This window comes from Cervus elaphus, chromosome 5 (assembly GCF_910594005.1).
Source record: "Cervus elaphus chromosome 5, mCerEla1.1, whole genome shotgun sequence".
Classification (NCBI taxonomy): domain Eukaryota; kingdom Metazoa; phylum Chordata; class Mammalia; order Artiodactyla; family Cervidae; genus Cervus; species Cervus elaphus.
Window position 1 is genome coordinate 20,279,508 of NC_057819.1, and position 20,673 is coordinate 20,300,180.

Sequence of the window (20,673 nt, forward strand, 5' to 3'; positions counted from 1 at the left end):
TGCCAATTATAATAGCCAACCTACTTTCAGGCATATTAAAAATATAAGGAAAAAAGCATTTCTTGAAACAGATGAAAATACAAGGTTAAAGTGTCAGGCACTGTGTTTAGAACACACAGCATCATGTACGTTCTTATCAGCATTTTAGAGAGAGCCTGAGATGTTAACTTCTAAAAGGCAAAGAGCTTAGTAAGCACGTCAACACAAATCCAACTTTGCAATTTTTATAAAATGTCTAACAAACATAAATGAGTGTATGCCTAATAATTAAGTAATAAACTAACAAAAGTCTCTTTAAAGAAGATGATATAAACACACAGGCTTCCCAGGTGGCTCAGTGGGTAAAGAATCTATCTGCCTGCAATGGAGGAGACGTGGGTTTGATTCCTGGGTCTGCAAGATGCCCTGGAGGAAGGCATAGCAAGCCACTCCAGTATTCCTGCCTGGAGAATCCCCATGGACAGGGGAGCCTGGCAGGCTATAGTCCACAGGGTCGCAAAGAATTGGACACGAAAGCAGCAACTGAGCATGCATGCATGCACACACATACTCTCACACACCCACACACAGCATCAACAACAGAAAGGCCCAGATTTTGGTTCCCCATTTATCATCCAGTAGTTGTGTGAACCTAGGGATATTGCCTAACCTCTTTCTGTGCCTTCATTTCCTGTCTATAAAACTGAAAAACTAAAGCCTTTCATGTGGATCCCTTGTAGTTAAACAAGACCACATGTGGGCGGTGCTCAACATAGTGCCTAGCACCAAACTGTTAAAGTCACAATTTAAAATGGGGACTATTTGTGCATTCAAAACGATATGGGCCATGGGAATTCCGTGGTCCATTGGTTAGGACTTCATGCTTTTTGGCTCCAGATTCAATCCCTGGTCAGGGAACTCAGATCCCACAAGACATGCAGTCAAATAAATAAAAGACACTTCCTTTAAAAACAAATCAAACACTACACGATCCAATTTAAGGAAGGCAATTCAGTTCAGCTCAGTCAGTCCTCACTCAGACTCTTTGCAACTCCATGAACTGCCAACACACAAGGCCTCCCTGTCCATCACCAACTCCCGGAGTCCACCCAAACCCATGTCCATTGAGTCAGTGATGCCATCCAACCATCTCAGCCTCTGTCATCCCCTTCTCCTCCTGCCCTCAATCTTTCCCAGTATCAGGGTCTATTCCAATGAGTCAGCTCTTCGAATCAGATGGCCAAAGTATTGGAGTTTCAGCTTCAACATCAGTCCTTCCAATGAACACCCAGGACTGATCTCCTTTAGGATGGACTGGTTGGATCTCCTTGCAGTCCAAGGGACTCTCAAGAGTCTTCTCCAACACCACAGTTCAAAAGCATCAATTCTTCAGTGCTCAGCTTTCTTTAATAGTCCAACTCTCACATCCATACATGACCACTGGAAAAACCATAGCCTTGACTAGACAGATCTCTGTTGACAAAGTAATGTCTCTGCTTTTTAATATGCTGCCTAGGTTGGTCATAACTTTCCTTCCAAGGAGTAAGCATCTTTTGAAGGCAGTACATGCTCAAAATACAGCTTGCATCAAAATGCTCAAGTTTATATTACTTCCAGCACCATTTAAAGGAAAGTACCCACCTTTTCGCTTCTTTGTTTTATTTTCCTTACAAGGACTATCTCTTGGTGAACTGCTGTTACTTGGAGCTGTCAAATCAATTCCCAGCAAACTATAAAGCTTTTTTCTGTCCGGAGCAGGGAAGTGTTTTTCAATGAGTGACTGTAACACTCCTCTGTTCGTAGAAGAGATAAAAAAGTGACAGTCAGTGGCTCAGTATGCAAAATTATTATATATAAAATACTACTGAAAGTATTTGCTTAAAATAAGTACACTTTATTAGCAGCATCTCCAAACTGGATACCACAAGTAGGTTAGCTCCACATAATTATAAAGCCAGCTTAGGAACTCAACACCAATGGTTTCTTTTTCAGAAATGCTGCAGCACAGGACTCCATGTGGAACAACTGAACATAAGGGACTGAGTCAAAAAGTCATTCAGAACAGCTGGACTCTGAATGTAAAGGACTTTAACAATCCTTTAACCAATTTATTTCACATATATTTCCATTTTCAGGTATGTGAAAGAGTTAAAAATAATCAAATCTATGTCTTACTAAAAAACAAAAACAAAAGTTTATTCAATCTTACAAGATACTGATAATCCAAGTCAGAAGAATTTCAGTACTCTAGGCAAGATTATCCAACTGAAATATAATGCAAACCAAGCACAACTTTTACACTTTCTAGAAGCTGCATTATGGCTTCCCTGATAGCTCAGTTGGTAAAAATTCCGCCTGCAATGCAGGAGACCCCAGTTCAGTTACTGGGTCAGGAAGATCCACTGGAGAAGGGATAGGCCATCCACTCCAGTATTCGTGGGTTCCCCTCTTGGCTCAGCTGGCAAAGAATCTGCCTGCAATGCGGGAGACCTGGGTTCAATCCCTGGGTTGGAAAGATCCCCTGGAGAAGGGAAAGGCTACCCACTCCAATATTCTGGCCTAGAGAATTCCATGGACTATACAGTCCATGGGGTCACAAAGAGTGGAACAGGACTGAGTGACTTTCACTTCCAGGAGCTACATTTAAAAGTTACAGAAAACAACTTGTCACTATAAAATGTTACAATGAAATGTTTTACATTCTATTTCCTTAAGTCTTTGAAACTTGGTGCATATTTCATACTTGAAGGTCATCTCATATTGGAGTAGCCATTTCAACTGCTGCACTAGCCATGCAGTACCTATCATCTCAGAGGCAGCACTAGGCAAGATACAGATTAGCAGGTGCATGCTCTGCATTTAAAGGAGTTTTAAATTATGTCTTAAGAGGAGCCACTTGAATGTATCCCCTAAGGCAAAAGATAGCATGGTGACAAAAGTTATTTTACTAATTTTACTCCCAGAGTTGGAACTGTCTGGTTAAGCAAAGCAAAAAATAACGTCTAAAGCCTTTCTTAAAATTCTTTTGACTTTTCAAGGATTATCTGCAATGTTTACACTAAAGTATAATAAACTGGAATAAATGAAACCATTATTATACCACTGGATACTGGCGGTTTCAAATACGCAAAGCCAAAACAAAACTGAAACCAAGCTGTCAGAATCCCAAGATGTACAAAACAGAAATCAAGCCCTTCCATTAGTCCAAATACTAGACATATAATGTTAAAATACTTAACATTTCAGTATTTCTATGTTACTGTTTTTCAAGAGATATATTGCTATGGATACACAGGATTATGAAAACTCAGATCAGAAAAACTTAAATTTAAAAGGCAAAAATTTTGCCTCCAGGAAATGCTAACATTTAAACTAATCTTAGTAAAGACTCAAAACCGTAAACATTACTTGGCAGTTGAAACAAAATCATTCAATTCTCCCCCGCCCTCTTCCAAGGCTTCTAATGTTCTAGCTTCTCCCGTAGACTGCAGACCAATTACAACACACTGGAGGGAAAAAAAGAATGCTATTAATTATAAATAAAAATAGATATATGGTTTCTTACAACATATTTTACACATTTAGTTTTAAAAAAAGATTTCAAGGCTTCCCTGGTGGCTCAGTGGTAAAGAATCCACTTGCCAATGTAGCAGACACGGATTCGATCCCTGATCTGGGAGGATCCCACATGCCACAGAGCAACTAAGCCCTTGCACCACAACTACTGAAACCCACATGCCCTAGAGTCCACGCTCCATAACAAGAGAAGTCACGGCAATGAGAAGCCCAAGCAGTGCAACCAGAGAAAAGCCCATGCAGCAACACACACACAGCACGGTCAAAAATAAATAAATTAAAAAAGATTTCAAACAATAATTACCCATTTTGTACATGTGTACCAATGTCTTATTTTGCATATTTGAAATGTGCTATATGTAAAACACTTAGCCAGGTGATAGTACTACAGAAGTGAACACTACTGAAGCCCCTGCTCCAGTTTTTTGTGCTTTAAGTAGATATATATTCACCAAAAAGGAAAAACCTTTAAAGTATTATATATCCATGCTATCAGTGGTTACATGTATGGATAGCCAAGTTATAGTGATGTTTATTTGTTTGTATCTTTTTGAGCTATCCAAATTCTTTATAAATACATATTGCTTTTATTGTCGTAAAAATGTATTTTTTCAAGTCTCACTGTTAATACTCTGACAACTATCCTTTAGAAACAAAGGTTTCTATAAGTAGAAAACCTCAACACCCAAAAGACTACAACACAAAACCAAAATCGCATCTGTTAATGCATTCTCCAACTTACTTTCCCATTCTTGATTTCTTCTCGAGCTAGCTGCACAACCCTTTTAACTTTGGACGCTATGCACAAGTATTTGAAAAATCTCTGGTGAGCAGACCAGAACTGACCCCACATGGATTTCTTCATTCTCTGCTCAGCATCAATCAGATCTGCAGCTTGCTGAAACCGCTCTCGAGCAATGACCCACTGAAGGCACACAATCAACAGATATTTCAATCTTTGAGTGTGATTTACTTCAGTATGACTAATTCAATCAAAAGAATGTGTATGATACATTTAACATTAATTCAATGAAGCACTTTCAGTAACTTGGGAACCTCTAAACAAATGTTTTTTAGGACATTCACACAGAGCTGTCTCAAAATTCCTATTATCTAATACAGTAATTTTAGGAAACACTTATGTTGATTATTAAAGCTATGCACGCTATGCTATAAATGGTTATTTCTTTTAAGTTACTGTAACAGAGAAAATTGGGAAAATAAAGGATCCAGTGATTTATCTGCTGTTTTACGGCAGAAATATACTGTGACCTGACAAACATTTCACTGGACAAAACTAACAAAAACATCATCAGGTACATTAAAAATACTAGGAGTTAAGGAAAAAAGGCTCACCAGTTTGACTGCTTTGTTATACATTTTAACATAGCTCTGAGAAAGAAGAACTTCCTCAATTTTGAAGGTCACTCCAGTAAAGCTCAGCTGTCGAGCAATGTACATTCCTCTAAGCTTCATATCCATAGCAACTATTTCCATGGCACCAACACCTCTGAATAAAATTAAAACACACAGTAACTATCATTAAATATAGTAGAGCTTTAACATACATGGAAGAGATTTTAGCAATAATACCTCTTTTAGATTGCTACTGAGAACAAATAATGTACACTGTAAATTGCATTACCTCCGTTCTACTGCCTGAATAAAGTCACTGAATTCTCTAAATGGAGTTCCCTCACCCCATATTCCAAGACGGTTCATATAGGCCATATTTCGTGGTTCAGAAGCACCTGAAAAACACCCAAACAAAACATATTACAGCTGAAAAAAGTAACACGTAAAAAGATATCTTTATCTTTTAAATAACTCACCAGTGGCACTAGCATAGACAACTCTGGCTTTTGGCAATTTGTTCTGAAGTTCTAAAACTGCTAAGCCTGTCTTGGTTGGCTTTGAAGAACCAACAGGACATAAGTTTTTTGCTTTATGACATTCATCAAAAACTATCTGTAAAGAATAAATTAAGGAACATGTCACTTTAGTACCAAGTGTCTCTAATCTCAGAAAGACTTAGCTTTTATTTCCTTGAGGCCTGGGCAAACATGCAAGAGTCCTAAAGAGTTAAAAAAAGAGAACAGAAAAAAAATTCTGGAGTGAAAATAAATCATGATTATCAGGGGGAGAGATGCTGTTGGTAACAAGCCCCTGCACATGAACTTTGTTTTTTCACTAACACCCATATACCTATCATCTGGTTTCATCAAACCTTAACATTTTACTGTATCTGCTGCAGACTGTTTTCTTTTTTAAAGTTACAAATATAAATAAAGCCCTCTGTGTGATTCTTCTCCTTGATTCCCGCCACCGCGCTAGCCACAGAGGCATTCACTGAATTTGGCACTAATCTTAACTAGACATTTAACTCTTTTTCTAGATACAAAAAAAAGTTACTACTGGAAAATGAAGACTGCTTAAATTAAATGGGGGATTGGTGAGGGCCTGTGGTTTTTCTTTTGGATTAACTGCTGTTACACTGTCCTTCAGGTGGCTAAAAGGAGCTTTGCAACTTCTTCAGACATCACTAGGTGCCAAAGCTCTCGCAGGACAACTTTGATGCTAGATGAATTCTGCCATTTTGCTAGCAATGATACAGTTCTTGGGTCCACCACTCCATTAGAACCATTGGCTCCAATCATACTAATCTGTTACAAATCTTACAAAGCTGGGTGCTTCTGGGTATTTAGGTCCACATTCTATTTTAAGGCTGCATATTCAGCATGTCCCATACCTATTAACATTTTCCTAAAGCAGGAACTTAAAACAGTGGCCTCATATATGATAGCTACAAAACAGAATCAACTATCTGACTCCCTGCAAGCTATGTAATCATTAAAGCTCTCATTCCAGCAGTCTTTTTATTAAACTTCAGAATTCCCATGTATTACATTAACTTTCATGTCATTAAAAAATATAAAATTTGTTGCAAAGGATACCACTCCATCGAAGTCATCACCGCACCAATGTAGAAGTTGTTTTAACCTCGTCTTATATTTACCACCAGACTGACTTTCACCAATTAGGGAAGAATAGGTAGCAAAAATAACACCCTTCTTCACACTCCCATTATGTTTGGAAGAAATTTTTCCATATTTAAACTGAAAAAGAAAAGAGAAGAACTTAATACACTTCTGTCTCTGAAATATTTATCCCACCCAAATTTATACAGCAGGGAAATGATACCAATACACTTTTGTCTCTGAAGTATTTATCCCACCCAAATCTATACAGCAGGGAAATGATGGTACCATGATGGGCTTTAGGAATGTCAAAGGACCTAAGTTCATACACAAAATTTCTCACACACAAGTGCATACATACATACACACACACATGTGTATATATATATAATTAATGTGTAAGGATCCAATTTTCAAAGTCTATCCTCAAAAAACATTACAAACCAAACTCTCCCCAAGAAAAAGGCACAATATTCATTCTACCAATATATACTATGCATTTTCTATACGCAAAGGACTGTAATTAAGATCTGAGGGATATATAAGAATTATGATCAATAGTTACTGCAGTCCTCCTCAATTATACTGACTCAGAAATTAAATTAAAAGTATTTCTAGATGCCCATTACATGTTTTAGTTTTGAACTGTTGGTAATCATCCAAGACACAATACTTTTACCTACCAACCCATTCAGTAAACCTCATCCCAAAAAAAGTCACTGATGGGCAGGCGGAGCAACGCTGAAGCAACTTAGCACTAGCCTGTACATTTACTCACTGTTAAAGGCCTAGCAGAGAAGTGCCTGCAGGAACTAGGTGTGTCTAGTCTACCCCTGTGACTCCAGGAATTGGTGCCTAGCAGGAGGCCAATAAAAACTCGCTAAATGAACATTAAACTGTGCTTCTAGAAAATGAAACATATTTTCTTCCACATGACAGAACTGTTTTAACATGAACACAGGTACAGGTATACAAGTTCACTGAATATACAAATTATCTAAACCAGTTTCCAAATCACAATTCATGATGCAAAGGACACACTACCTGCCCATAACAGCTTTATTACACTGCACTCTTATACTCACTGTATTAGTTTCATCCACAAATAGTAGTTTTATAAACGGAAACAACAAATGAAAAAAAACCCTGAAGACTGAGAGAATAAACTCCATAAAAAGAGACAATGCCTATTTTATTTGCCATTACATAACCCTACCTGACACATTATCTAAACCAAAAATCAACAATTGTGGCTAGCACTCACTATACTTTTTGTGAAATAACTCATTTAATCCTCTTAACAACCCTACCAAGTGGAAACTATCATTCTTGCCTCACAGATATTTACTGAATGAACAACTGAATAGAAGACTTTCATACCTTATTCAATGAATGGACCAAAATGTTTTTTGCTCCAATATCCCTCAAATCTCTTTCAGCATCATACTTTAAATCATTTGAAACACTGAACCTACAAAAAAGAAAGGGAAAAGAAAAATACACAAATTAAATGCAAATCCTATCATTCTAGCTGTACTCGGGAATAAATAAAATCAGGCCTTGACACTTCTAAAAAAAATACATCTACTCATTAAGACCCATCCCCATATGCTGGATCATTTGCAAATGAAAGTTCCCACAGTCTTTAGCACTTACCACAAAGCCCGTTTTCTACTCAACAAATAATTTTCATAGATGATTCCTGCTATTGTCCTTCCTTTTCCTACACCAGCACCATCGCCTATTAAGAAGCCAGCACGATCTCCATTAGGTAGGAATGTTTCATGTTGCTGAAAAAGAAAATGCTGATAATTAATCTATTCCTTTAGATATTTTGGTGACTGGTTTCTCATACAGTATTTTAGCAATATATTAACACTGTCTATTTTGATACAAATGAAATACAGTTAGCTTAGTATGGAAACTATATTTACTATACAGGAATACCTTGTTTCATTTTGCTGCATGCACTGTTAACTGCACTTCGGGGAAACAGCATTTCTTTTTTTAATGAATTGACAGAAATGCTGTATCAAGCAATCTTATTGGTGCCATTTTTCCAAAAGCATTTGCTCACTTCATGTCTGTATCACATTTTGGTAATTCTCGTAATAAAACTATGTTATTATTATTATGTTTGCTACTGTGATCTGTGATGAGTGATCTTTAATGTTACTATGCTAACAGGGTGCCATGAACTTTGCCCATAATTAATAAACACTGTGTGTACTGTGACTGCTTCACTCACTGACCATTTCCCCCATCTTTCTCCTTCTCCTTTGGCCTATTTCCTGAGACACAACAGTACTGAAATTAGACCAATTAACAACTCTACAACGGATTCTTTAAGGATTCAAGTAGAAGGAAGGGCTACCATGTCTCTCACTTTAAATCAACAGCTAGAAATGATTATTTTATTTTAAAGGCCAGACCGCAGGGCATGTGGAATCTTAGTTCTCTGACCAGGGATCGAACCCACAGCCTGTGTATTGGAAGTACAGAGGCTTAACCACTGGGCAGCCAGGGATCTTCCCTAGAAATGATTATAACATAAGGAAGGGGTGTTGAAAGCCACAACAGGCTGAACACTAGGCCTCTTGCTCCAAACAGCCAAGTTGTGAAAAGAAAAAGGTCTTAAAGGAAAATAAAAGTGCTACTTCAGTGAACAAACAATAAGAAAGAAAACTAGCCTTATTACTGATATTAAACTTTTAGTGGTTGAGATAGAAGACCAAACCAGCCATAAGATTCCCTTCAGCCAAAGCCTAATCCAGAGCAGGGCCTGGATTCTCTCTTCAATTCTATGAAGACAGACAAGTGAGAGCTGCAGAAGAAGCTAGCAGAGGCTGGGTCATGTGGTTTAAGGAGTCTTCTCCATAACATCAGCACAAGCAGAAACAGCAAGTGCTGATGCAGAAGCTAAACCAAGTTACCCAGAAGATAACAGGGTAAAAGTGGCAACATTAAACAACCGATTTCCAGTGTAGATGAAACAGCCTTCTATTTGAAGAAGATGCCATCTAGGGTATTCACAGCTTAAGAGAAGTCAATCAATGCCTGGCTTCAAAGCTTCAGAGGACAGGCTGACTTATGAGGGGTTAATGCAGCTGGTGACCTTAAGCTAAAGCCAATGCTCATTTCCCATTCCAAAAATCCTAGGGTCCTTAAGAACTATGCTCAATCTATGTTGCCTGTGGTCGACAAATGGAACAACAGAGCAGTACATCTGTTTACAACATGGTTTACTGAATATACGAAAGCCATTGTTGAGACTACTGCTCAGAATAAAAGATTCCTTTCAAAGTAATACTGCTCACTGATGATGTACCCAAGAGCTCTGATGGAGACACACAATGACATCAATGTCACTTTCATGCCCATTTTATAACACAACAGCCATTCTATAGTCCATGAACCCAAGAGTAATTTCAACTTTCAAGTCTTACTCTTTAAGAAACACATTTTGTAAGGCTGTAACTACCAGAAATAGTGACTCTTCTAATGATCTGGACAAAATCAACTGAAAACCTTCTGAAAAAGGAATCAGCATTATAGATGCCAGTAAGAACATTCATGATTCATGGGAGAGGTCAAACTATCAACATGAACAGGAGTTTGGAAGATGACTCCAACCCTCATGGATGACTGACAAGTTCAAGACTTCAACGGAGAAAGTAGATTCTTGAGATGGAATCTACTCCTGGTGAAAATGCTGTGAAGATTGTTGAAATGACAACAAAGGATCTAGACTATCACATAAACTTAGTTGATAAAGCAGTGGCACAGTTTGAGGACTGACTCCAATTCTGAAAGAAGTTCCACTGTGGGTAAAATGTCATCAAACAGCACTGCATTGCTACAGAGAAATGATTAGTGAAAAGAAGAGAAATCAATGCAGCAAACCTCATTGCGGTCTCATTTTAAAAACCTGCCATAGCCACCCCAACCTTTAGCAGCCACCATTCTGATCAGTCAGCAGCCATTAACACCAACGCCAAGACCTTGCACTAGCAAAAAGATTACAATTTGCTGAAGGCTCAAGTGACGATTAGCATTTTTTAGCATTATTTCTAAATTAATGTATACACATTTTGGGGGGGACATAATGTTATTGCACACTTAACAGACATCATAGTGTAAACACAAAGTTTTACATGCACCAGGAGACAAAAAAGTTCATGTGACTCAATTTTATACAATGTTTGCTGTACTGTGGTGGTTTTGAACCAAATCTGCCCTAACTTTGAGATCTGACTTTGTTTTTCTTCCTTGCTACCCTCGCATGTAGCAGGTAACTAAAACTAACAAACTGGTGAGCATTCTTCCATAATTTTTCAATGTCTCTACAATCAAATACAAACCTTTTCATAACACATAAATATAGTGGATGGTTGCCTATCTGTTTTACAAAAATGGAGTATATCAGAAATCCTCTCAAGACAACTGGCATAAGATAAAAGCGTGTACAACACCCATATGGTAATACCAAAGTTTATTCAATCACTCCCCAAGGGTGTGAGCTTTCAAACCTTTTCTAGCTTTCAGTCTCTAGGAGGAAAAAGCTGCAACAAATAGCCTGATATGTATGTTCTTACCTAATAGTTCCATGAAACAGACTCCCAGTAATGGAACTGTTAGGTCAAAGGATATAGGCATTTTTAATTTTAATACATGCTCCTAGTGAGTCCCAGAAAGGCTATGACAATTTATCATTTTCACTATAAATGCAGTCACCAAATCCATGCTATCCTTTTCATTTTCTAATACATAAAACTAAAAAAAAAAATCACATTCACAAGTTTTTCATTCAAGGAAAACTTAACTTTGAATTAAAACAAGTCTATATTGTGAACTAAGATTAAAGATAAAACCTGTACATAGTTATAAAATATTATGGCTTACCTGGGCTGCGTAAGTAATTGCTTCAAGCTGTAATGCTGATAACCAGCCATTATCAATGGTTTCTTCAGAAATAGACGTCTTGTACCAAACATCAGGAGGAGTAACACTGGATAAAGAACTAGTCTCAACTACAGCATCTGGGTGACGGAGGCCAATTTTTACTAAACAAAAGTTTAAAAATACTTCATTTTAATTATTCTGAGTAATAACACTTCCACTCTTATCATAAAATATTATAGCACTTCTCCTCTGATAGAGAAATATAAGTAACTATACACCCTGGGATCCTAGGTACTGTTTACATTTAACTAACGTTAATTTACTTACCAACTACCTATGGTTTAAACAGAGACTTGTGAGGGTGGGGGGAGGCTCAATAGGGAGGGGATTCATAAGATTTACGGCTGATTTGGGCTTCTCTGGTGGCTCACAGGTAAAGCATGCAATGCAGGAGACCTGGGTTTAATCCCTGGGTTGGGAAGAGCCCCTGGAGGAGGGCATGGCAACCCACTCCAGTATTCCTGCCTGGAGAATCCCCATGGACAGAGGAGCCTAGAAGGCTACAGTCCATAGGGTCGCAAAGAGTCAGACATGACTGAGTGATTAAGCATAGATAGCATGGCTGATTCACATTATATAACCAACACAACACTGTAAAGTAATTATCCTCCAGTTAAAAAGATAGTAAAATAAATAAATTTATAAAAAGAGACCTGCTGATTAAAAAGATCTAGAAAAATACCATCTCAATTTATACCACCAGGTTCTCCAGTAGTAGCATACTCCTAGATTAAGTTCACTTTAAATGATCCAGAAAGTATGGGACCTGGAATCCATATACAGTTGGTAAACAGATTTTTAGTTTAAGTCGTCTTATTAGTGACTTTTTATAGAAATCCAGAGTGTATGAGAAACAAATTTTAGCCATAGATTTTCCCATCTTATTACCCTCAGAAAATGAAAACGTGAAAAAATTTATATATAAACTAAAAATTACTAATTTCCAACTTAATATACTGGCCACTTAAAAAAAAAAAAAAAACACCCCAAAACTGAATCACGGTCCTTGTGCGGAAGAGAAAGAAATGGTGTTAATTTAAACCACTGAATTCAAATAGCACATTTTAAGATTCCCATGCTTTTATAGCTTGTTTTAGATAAGCTGTACAAACTATAATGCTAAAATATATGTTTACATCTCTGTAATTTACTCTGATTTTATAATCACTGCTGACATGAGCAAAATTAACTTGAAAGGAAAAAGCTTTTTTACTCTTGGTTTTAAAAGACTTCATTCCAAAACAAAGTTCGAAATTTGTGTAGGAAAATTAAAACTCACAGTAGAATTTTCATGTAGCTATTTTAAAACATATTACAGTTTAAAACATATTCATACACAGCTCATACTTATCAAATCCTGAGGTACCCAAGGTGGACAGATCCTAATAGGTAACAATGTGTGGGGAAAAGTTATTTAAGTTTAAAAGGAACCCAGAAGTTCATTATTTTAACAAATCTCAAAGACATACATTTTATTGGCATATACTCTGCATAGGTTTCTGCATGACCCATTTCTTCTTCATCTTCTTCTTCTGGTTCATCTTCCTCTTTCACAACAGGGACCTTCTGTAACACAGAGAGAGCAAAATCAACTAAGTCCAGAGAACAGAGGCCCAACCAACACATAGAAATACTCTTCTGGAGGAATACCCACTATCTTCATCTTGGAAGCAGGACATGCCATTCTATAGTTCCTAAAATCTAGGTCATACTCTATGGCTTCCCTGCATCTCCAATGATGAGCACAGACAATCTGTGATGTGATACCATCACAAACACACATCACCACAGGGTTTTCCACCACCTTCTCAAACCAGTTTCCCTTTCAACACTGCCTACCACCCTCCCTGATGCCCAGATGTCTCTCTAACCTCCAGTCCTCACTCTTCATTACAATTCCAAGAACAGAAAGAACAAGAGGTTTGGAGAAAAAAGGTGGCTGAACCCCAGCAGCACATTCTACAATCTCATGGGCAGGAACTCGCTTTAAGTCTCACTCCCACCCTCTTTTCAGTTCCCCTCCATCTGTTTTCTTTCCCTTGGGTCCTAAAACCAAAACCCCAGAAAACTCAGGAGTTTAAATGTTCTTCTGAAACACAAAATTTATTTCAGAAGTCTGTGTCTCCACAGACACAAAAACAATACCACATCATCTACTCTCCAAACACTGGCACATCTCAGAGTAAAATGACGAGTTATTAGTAACTACACCAGGAGAACAGCAGACCAGAAGCCCAGACAGTCCCAGGCAAAGTGAGTGAATGACCACTATAGCCGTGTACCTTGTATTCCTCTACAGAATCTTAAAAGGGTAGAGACAGGGAGAAATAGGGAATAGGAAGTCCTAAAAAAGTTTCTTTTCACTACCAGCAAACCATAAAGGGAAGCTCTTTATGAATGAGGGCTTAATCAAGGAAGAATGCAGGGAGAAGCTGTGAGACCCAGTATACCAAGGAAAGGAAGAGAAAGACAAAGAGAAAACCCAGTTAGGACACACAGGTAATGCCAAGGATAAGATGATATTAAAAGGTACGATCAGGCTTCTCTTTTGTTTCATTTATATTTTACTTATTTTTACTTAATCTAGAGCAGAATATGATGACACACAGATACTCAATAAATGTGGGAAGGAATAGGGAGGTGATAGATAAACATTCAGCCAACATCAACCCATGAAGTCCTTTAGGAAAAAAAAGAAAACTCTGAATATTCTCAGAAAGTATGCCAAAATGAAGCCCAGTTTCAGAAATAACAGACCAAATGGGGCTGGCCAAAGAAACAGACACAAACCCCTATTCTGCTGAATGTGTGTAGCCTTGGGCAAATCACTACATCCTCAGTCCTCCCTATCCCCTCTTTGCACCTCTTCTTCATCTATAAAACAGGAATATACACTACACTAAATGACCAGCCTCCCTTCTCCCTCTACCTTAAAAAAATTTTTTTACCACAGATATAATTGGAGGATTAGCTGGTCACAAAATTCAGGGACCAGACAAGTAATATTTCTAAGCCAGCTGGATGCAAAGTGGCACCTGACACCAAGCTTAGGGTGAAGGAGCAAAATGAAGGGGAGAGAAACTGTGGCACATGGGGAACATGTGACTAACACACAGTAGATGCTCACTACAACTCTAGGTATTTTTATGTGTTAGCAACTCATTCAAGATTTTTCAAAATAATGTGGAGGCCAAACAAAACACATGTCAATTGGTTCTGGTCCACAAGCTACCGGTTTGCAATCTGTTAGATGTCACTTAACTACTAGGACAATACAGAACTTTTGACATATTATGGGCAACATGGGCTGGACTAGAAACTTGAACACTAAAATCTTTAAGAAAAATACATTCTTATTTTCAAAAAAATCAACTTTCAAGTAAGCTGTTGGCACACAATTACTACGTAAACTGATACTGCCAGGACTTATTCTCCTGGTCCCTGTTCAAAACCTTGGGCACAAGTTGCTTTGCTGTCCCTCCAAGTCCAAATTCCATTCCCAGTCTTACCAATCCTCTGGTATCGTTAGGTACAGTCACCTCTTATTTTCTTATTTTTTTTCTTTCCCCTTACCTTTTCCAATTACCTCTGAAATTCCTCAAGTCTAGTTCCTTGTCACTTCCTTTCTGGATTACCTGACAATCACCTAACCTGTTTCTTCTTCCCAATCCATCCTGAGTCACTAACAAGCCCCTCTACTTCCATCCAGTGGCCCTCACTGGTGCTGCTCTAAGTCCCAAGTCCAACAAACTCAAGACCTTCTACAGAGCCCCCAATCAACCATTCCAATACAACCAAGCCAAGTCTCCTAAGCACACAGCTACCACCTTCTCTGTGCCTATTGATGCTGCAGCTCCCTTCCTAATACGCCCTCTCAGTTTCTCCATACTCAACACCCCAACTCCATGACACCTCCTCCATAAACTGAACTCCTACCAGGCCACCGGAGTCTCATCTTCCTCCAAACTCATAACCCTTATTGCGAGCATCACAGTGCACCTCTTGCTGTACCTTGTATTACTACTTAAACCACGTGGTGGTAAATTACATTACTAAAAGGGGGAACCAGAAACCCACCTCACAGAAGCAGGGTTAAACACTGCAATTATTAAATACAGGAATAGAATCAATTTTTTGCCTTTTCATACAAAGGTCCCTCTAGTCAAAGCTATGGTTTTTCCAGTAGTCATGTATGGATGTGAGAGTTGGACTATAAAGAAAGCTGAACGCCGAAGAATTGATGTTTTTGAACTGTGGTGTTGGAGAAGACTCTTGAGAGTCCCTTGGACTGCAAGGATATCCAATCAGTCCATCCTAAAAGAGATTAGTCCTGGGTGTTCATTGGAAGGACTGATGTTGAAGCTGAAACTCCAATACTTTGGCCACCTGATGTGAAGAGCTAACTCATTTGAAAAGACCCTGATGCTGGGAAAGATAGAAGGCAGGAGAAGGGGACAACAGAGGATGAGGTGGTTGGATGGCATCGCTGACTCAATGTGCATGAGTCTGAATAAACTCTGGGAGTTGGTGATGGACAGGGAAGCCTGGTGTGCTGCAGTCCACGGGGTCACAAAGAGTTGGACATGACTGAGCAACTGAACTGATAGCATCAATTTACCTGAAGCATACAGCACTTTCAAAATGTAATAAAAAAAGTTATCATATGGGGTGGGAGGTGGAGGGAGGTTCAAGAGAGAAGGGACATATGTGTACCTATGGCTGAGTCATGTTGATGTATGGCAGAAACCAACACAACATTGTAAAGCAATTATTCTAGAATTAAAAATAAATTTTAAAAAAGTTATCATGTAATTGCTTATAATTAAACCATTATATGATCTGACGGTTCATAACTAGCTATATAATAATGCTCAATCCTAAAATGAACATAACTATGACATACTTCTGGTTAACTCCACACTGTCTTTTTTACTTATGAGACAAGATTCACAATAAAAAAGGTGTTAGTATTTTATGTAATACTCTATCAAATATGCAAATAACAATCACCTTGTTTAGAACACATTAGTTTATTCCAGTGAGGTTTAATGCTTACTTTATGTGGCTGAGACACTCTCTTTCACCTAAAACATATACTTAGCCAAGGGTATAGCCAAGTGTATTTTCATACCACACAAAAATAGAGATACAGTTTTTGAAACTCACCATGGTCGGGGAAAAACTCCTCATTTTCATGTCATTTATCCATATTCTTGCTACTTCTTTATTAGAAGACTCTTTCTTTACTGTGCCATTGCTTACATCAGCTGATGAGGAGAGACAACGTACATTTTAGAACAAGATATTGTTCAATTTTCTTACAGTTTCAAAAAAATTCAGTAAAGTTTACCCACTTCATAAACCAAAGAATATAAATCTGCTTATTTCCAATTAAGCATTAGGATAAAAATATTCAAAGCTACACATCATTATGCAGATAAGAATTGAAAACAAAAAGAAATGTGTGCACAGGAAATTTGAAAACTATTTATCAAAAAGACACCTCAACCAGAACACTATTTGGCAGTTTATTTCAAAACAATTACCAAAGGCTAGCATTATTCTGTGACACTTCACTTAGTTCTTAAAAAAAAACCCAACACCTGGTGTTATCACAGACACAGACTCAATCTCACTTGATCTGGAGGTAATTACTAACTTTCCAGGGAAAATAATTATTTCTTTTAATTAGGGGGAAAAAAATTAAAAAAAAAAAAAATCAAGGAACTCTGGTCTTCCTTCCCTCAGAATAAAGATCCAAAGAACCTGGGCTTCTATCCTAGTGGTTAACAAACTCTTTTAAACATTAAAAACAGAACCTCTCAATCGAAGTAGAACTGCTTGACTGAGAAACCCAGAAACCCTGTAACCAGCTTCCAGCCATCCCTGAAGCATTCCCAGTACTAGTATTCTTGAGATCAGTGTGGAAATCACATCAGGAGAATGCATCAGCATCTTGTTTATGTACTCTATCAAAAGATGGGGAATACTTTGGTGGCCTGTCACTTTGGACTACACAATGACTAGGATTAAAGTGTTAGATAAAGAAGCTGGTACAGAAATAATAAATTTAAACTTGGGGACACAGATTTGTTTAATGTAACTGTGGAAGAGCCAGTGAACAGTTTCATAGAAAGGACTGGAGCTCAACTGAGAGACCAGAATCCAAAGAGAAACCCAAAGGGCTAAGGGCTGCAAAAGGGGCAATATCCACAGAGATAAAGAGACAGAAGAGAACAGGCAGGGAATTCCCTGGTGGTCCTGTGGTTAGAACTCCATGCTTTCACTGCTGAGGGCCTGGGTTCAATCTCTAGTCGGGGAACTAGGATCCCACAAGTCACGCAGGGCAGCCAAAAACAAAAGACGAAAGAGACAGAGAACATGCAAAACTTTGCTTTTCGTCATTTCATCATTCATCTTTCTTCCCTTTCAATAAAAAAATGACCCTCTCCTACAACACAAAAGTTAGTTTATCTTCAGCATTCACTTATCGTGTTTCTTTTTCATCCCTCCTCTAGTCTGACAATTTCTCAGGCTTCCACACAAGGATGGCCTTGACTTGCAGTCATCTGTCTTTTAAAAATTGTTACATTGGATGTAGATGTTACTGTACTAGATATTACTTGGTCAGCTTCAAATCTACCCTGTTTTGCTCTCTTTCCTCACAATGGCACAGCAGCAGTCTTTCTCATTAAACCCAGACTTTAATGAAAAGCAGATTCCACTAACTGCTGATCAGCCCTAAGTCTCCCAAGAGCCATTTCAGATCAGATGCTGCCCTGCACCTCAGCTAGGTCAGGGTCATCATGGTCCTGCTCTCCATGACAAAGGTTGGAAATCAGTCCTAAGATAGAGAGTTAAAACGATTTCTCAATGGGCATCAAGTTGCCAGGTTCCAGTTAGTTCAAGACAGTAACCTTGACAGTAAAACTACAGCCATAAGGCACAACAGTATGGACTCAAACAGAAAGATTAGATTATCTGATATTTTTTATTACATTTGTCACTGGAGACAATGTTAGTTCTGCATCACTCTACAAATACTCCTTGCCCATTCCTTCAGAATGCCCCCAGTCCTCTACTTCATAAATGCAAGGACATTAGAACTTCCAAGCAATCAATTCTGCTGCAAAATTACATACAGTCTGCATCAGACGTTAAAACCTATCTCCCACAACTGGAAATAAAGCAATTGTGTGGAAGGAGGAACTCTCTACTCAATATCTATAACCTCATTCCAAGGGCCCAATGGGATGTTACATATATCCGCATAAATCACCAGGCAGGCAAGCAAATACTATTTAACTCAATGGAGAAAGGAAGGAAAGAATACCCTCCTCAGGAGTTCACATTTTGAGAATTCCTCAGCAGTCCAGTGGTAGAACTCCATGCTTTCACTGCCAAGGGCACAGATTTGATCCCTGGTCTAGGAGTTAAGATCCAGCAAGCCACCCAATTCAGCCAAAAATAAACAAATAAGCAAATAAATTATTTGTTTAAAAAAAATTATTTGTTAAATAACTGAGCAATAGTGCTCGCTTCGGCAGCACATATACTAAAATTGGAACGATACAGAGAAGATTAGCATGGCCCCTGCGCAAGGATGACACGCAAATTCGTGAAGCGTTCCATATTAAAAAAAAATAATAATAACTGAGCAATAAATAAAAGCCACTCTATAAAGAAAAATTAACTGTAAAATTTACATTCTTTACACACAAATGAATTTCTAAAAAAAAGTGATCAATCCACTGTTGAGCTTTTTCTCTTTTAGATCTAAACCTACACTTGCAAAGCTTCAGCCCATTACCTAAAGCATGGTCCAGAGACTACCAGTAACAGCAACTCTAAAAAGTTCATTAGAAATGCAGAATCTTGGGCTCCATCCCAGACCTATTGAACCTTATTCTGTTTTTTAACAAGATCCCCAGGTAACGACTTCCCTGGTAGTCCAGTGGTTAAAAATCAGGCTGCCAATGCAGGGGACATGGGTTAGATTCCTGGTCTGGGCAGATTCCACATGCCATGGGCAACTAAGCCCATGCGCCACAGCTACTGAGCCCACACCCTAGAGTCTGAGAGCCCTACTACTGAAGCCCAAGCACCGTAAAGTGTGTGCTCCACAACAAGAGAAGCTACTCCAATGCGAAGCCTAAGCACTGCGACTACAGAGTAGTCCCTGCTCGCCACTTGTACCCCTTTAGAAGTACAGCACAGCCAAAATAATACAACTCAGCACAGCCAAAATAAATAATTTTTTTAAATAAAAGGATCCCCAGGTGACTCATAGGTGTAAACTTTGAGAAGCAATGATTTAAAGGACTGAGAAAAATGTCAACCAGCTATTCACAATATACAAAACTTGAGATCTCATGGTGTTAATGCAGCCTCTCAATTCCACACATTATCTCAAAGCTTAAAGCTTCTAAATGTTTGCTTCCTTGAAGTAGAGTCATGCAGACATCATCTCTTTCATGCTCAGTTCTTTCAAGACCTACGTAAACCCCTGAAAACACACTGACATATCTTAATAAAGGCAGGAAGTTGATACTACTGAAAACAAAGACTTACTAGCTGCTGTTGCAACTGGCTGAGCAATATTAGCCGGTGGCTTCAGTTTCATGAGTTCATTCAGACTATTATTTTTTAGCAGGTCCTTCAGTTGAACTTGGTCTTTTGAAGGTGCAGAAGTTACGGCATTTCGTACTGCTGGTGCTGAGACTGAAGGACGTGTGTTTGCAGTAGTCTGAATAAACTTCGTTAAAGTGATGGTTTGCCTATTCGTGGTTACAGGTGGTGTCTTAGTCATTACAATTGTAGATCCCAAGGTCGGAAGCTGATTTATCTGATTCAGCACAAACGTTGTAGTAGATGGAGGCTGCTGCTAGAAAACCATATACATCACACCTGTGAAAAATTCTTTACTCTCTAGTGCAACTCATATCAATAAACAGAGGAGGCCATTTAAAAATCTAAAACTGACTTAAGAACCTCAGCTAACCACTGGCACTTCATTTCTAATAATTATTAGCCATGAACCACCTAGTTAAAGGCTTCCCTGGTGGCTCAGTGGTAAAGAATCCACCAGCCAATACAGGAGGTGCTGGTTTGTTCCCTGGGTTGGGAACATACCCTGAAGAATGAAATGGCAACCCACTGCAGTATTCCTGCCTGGGAA

The 20,673-nt window shown here is 38.4% G+C and overlaps 1 protein-coding gene and 1 non-coding gene across 5 annotated transcripts in view; one reads left to right on the forward strand and one right to left on the reverse strand.

Annotated features, from left to right (window-relative positions):
- The window catches only part of SBNO1 (strawberry notch homolog 1), a 56,558-nt gene that overhangs the window by 24,605 nt on the left and 11,280 nt on the right, over positions 1 to 20,673 (reverse strand). For 2 of the 4 annotated variants that reach the window (XM_043902009.1, XM_043902010.1), the window contains exons 4-16: positions 20,067 to 20,379; positions 16,662 to 16,762; positions 12,965 to 13,061; positions 11,436 to 11,596; positions 8,190 to 8,323; positions 7,914 to 8,004; positions 6,510 to 6,671; positions 5,388 to 5,523; positions 5,201 to 5,306; positions 4,912 to 5,065; positions 4,298 to 4,480; positions 3,388 to 3,485; positions 1,621 to 1,772 (exon numbers count right to left, since the gene is read on the reverse strand). In XM_043902009.1, coding sequence (XP_043757944.1) covers positions 1,621 to 1,772; positions 3,388 to 3,485; positions 4,298 to 4,480; positions 4,912 to 5,065; positions 5,201 to 5,306; positions 5,388 to 5,523; positions 6,510 to 6,671; positions 7,914 to 8,004; positions 8,190 to 8,323; positions 11,436 to 11,596; positions 12,965 to 13,061; positions 16,662 to 16,762; positions 20,067 to 20,379 — 1,888 coding nt within the window. The remainder of the gene's footprint in view (positions 1 to 1,620; positions 1,773 to 3,387; positions 3,486 to 4,297; positions 4,481 to 4,911; positions 5,066 to 5,200; positions 5,307 to 5,387; positions 5,524 to 6,509; positions 6,672 to 7,913; positions 8,005 to 8,189; positions 8,324 to 11,435; positions 11,597 to 12,964; positions 13,062 to 16,661; positions 16,763 to 20,066; positions 20,380 to 20,673) is intronic. The other 2 variants (XM_043902011.1, XM_043902012.1) reach the window with 2 other exon arrangements.
- On the forward strand, positions 19,027 to 19,133 carry LOC122695775. The gene has a single exon (XR_006341529.1). It is a non-coding gene; the product is annotated as a U6 spliceosomal RNA (small nuclear RNA).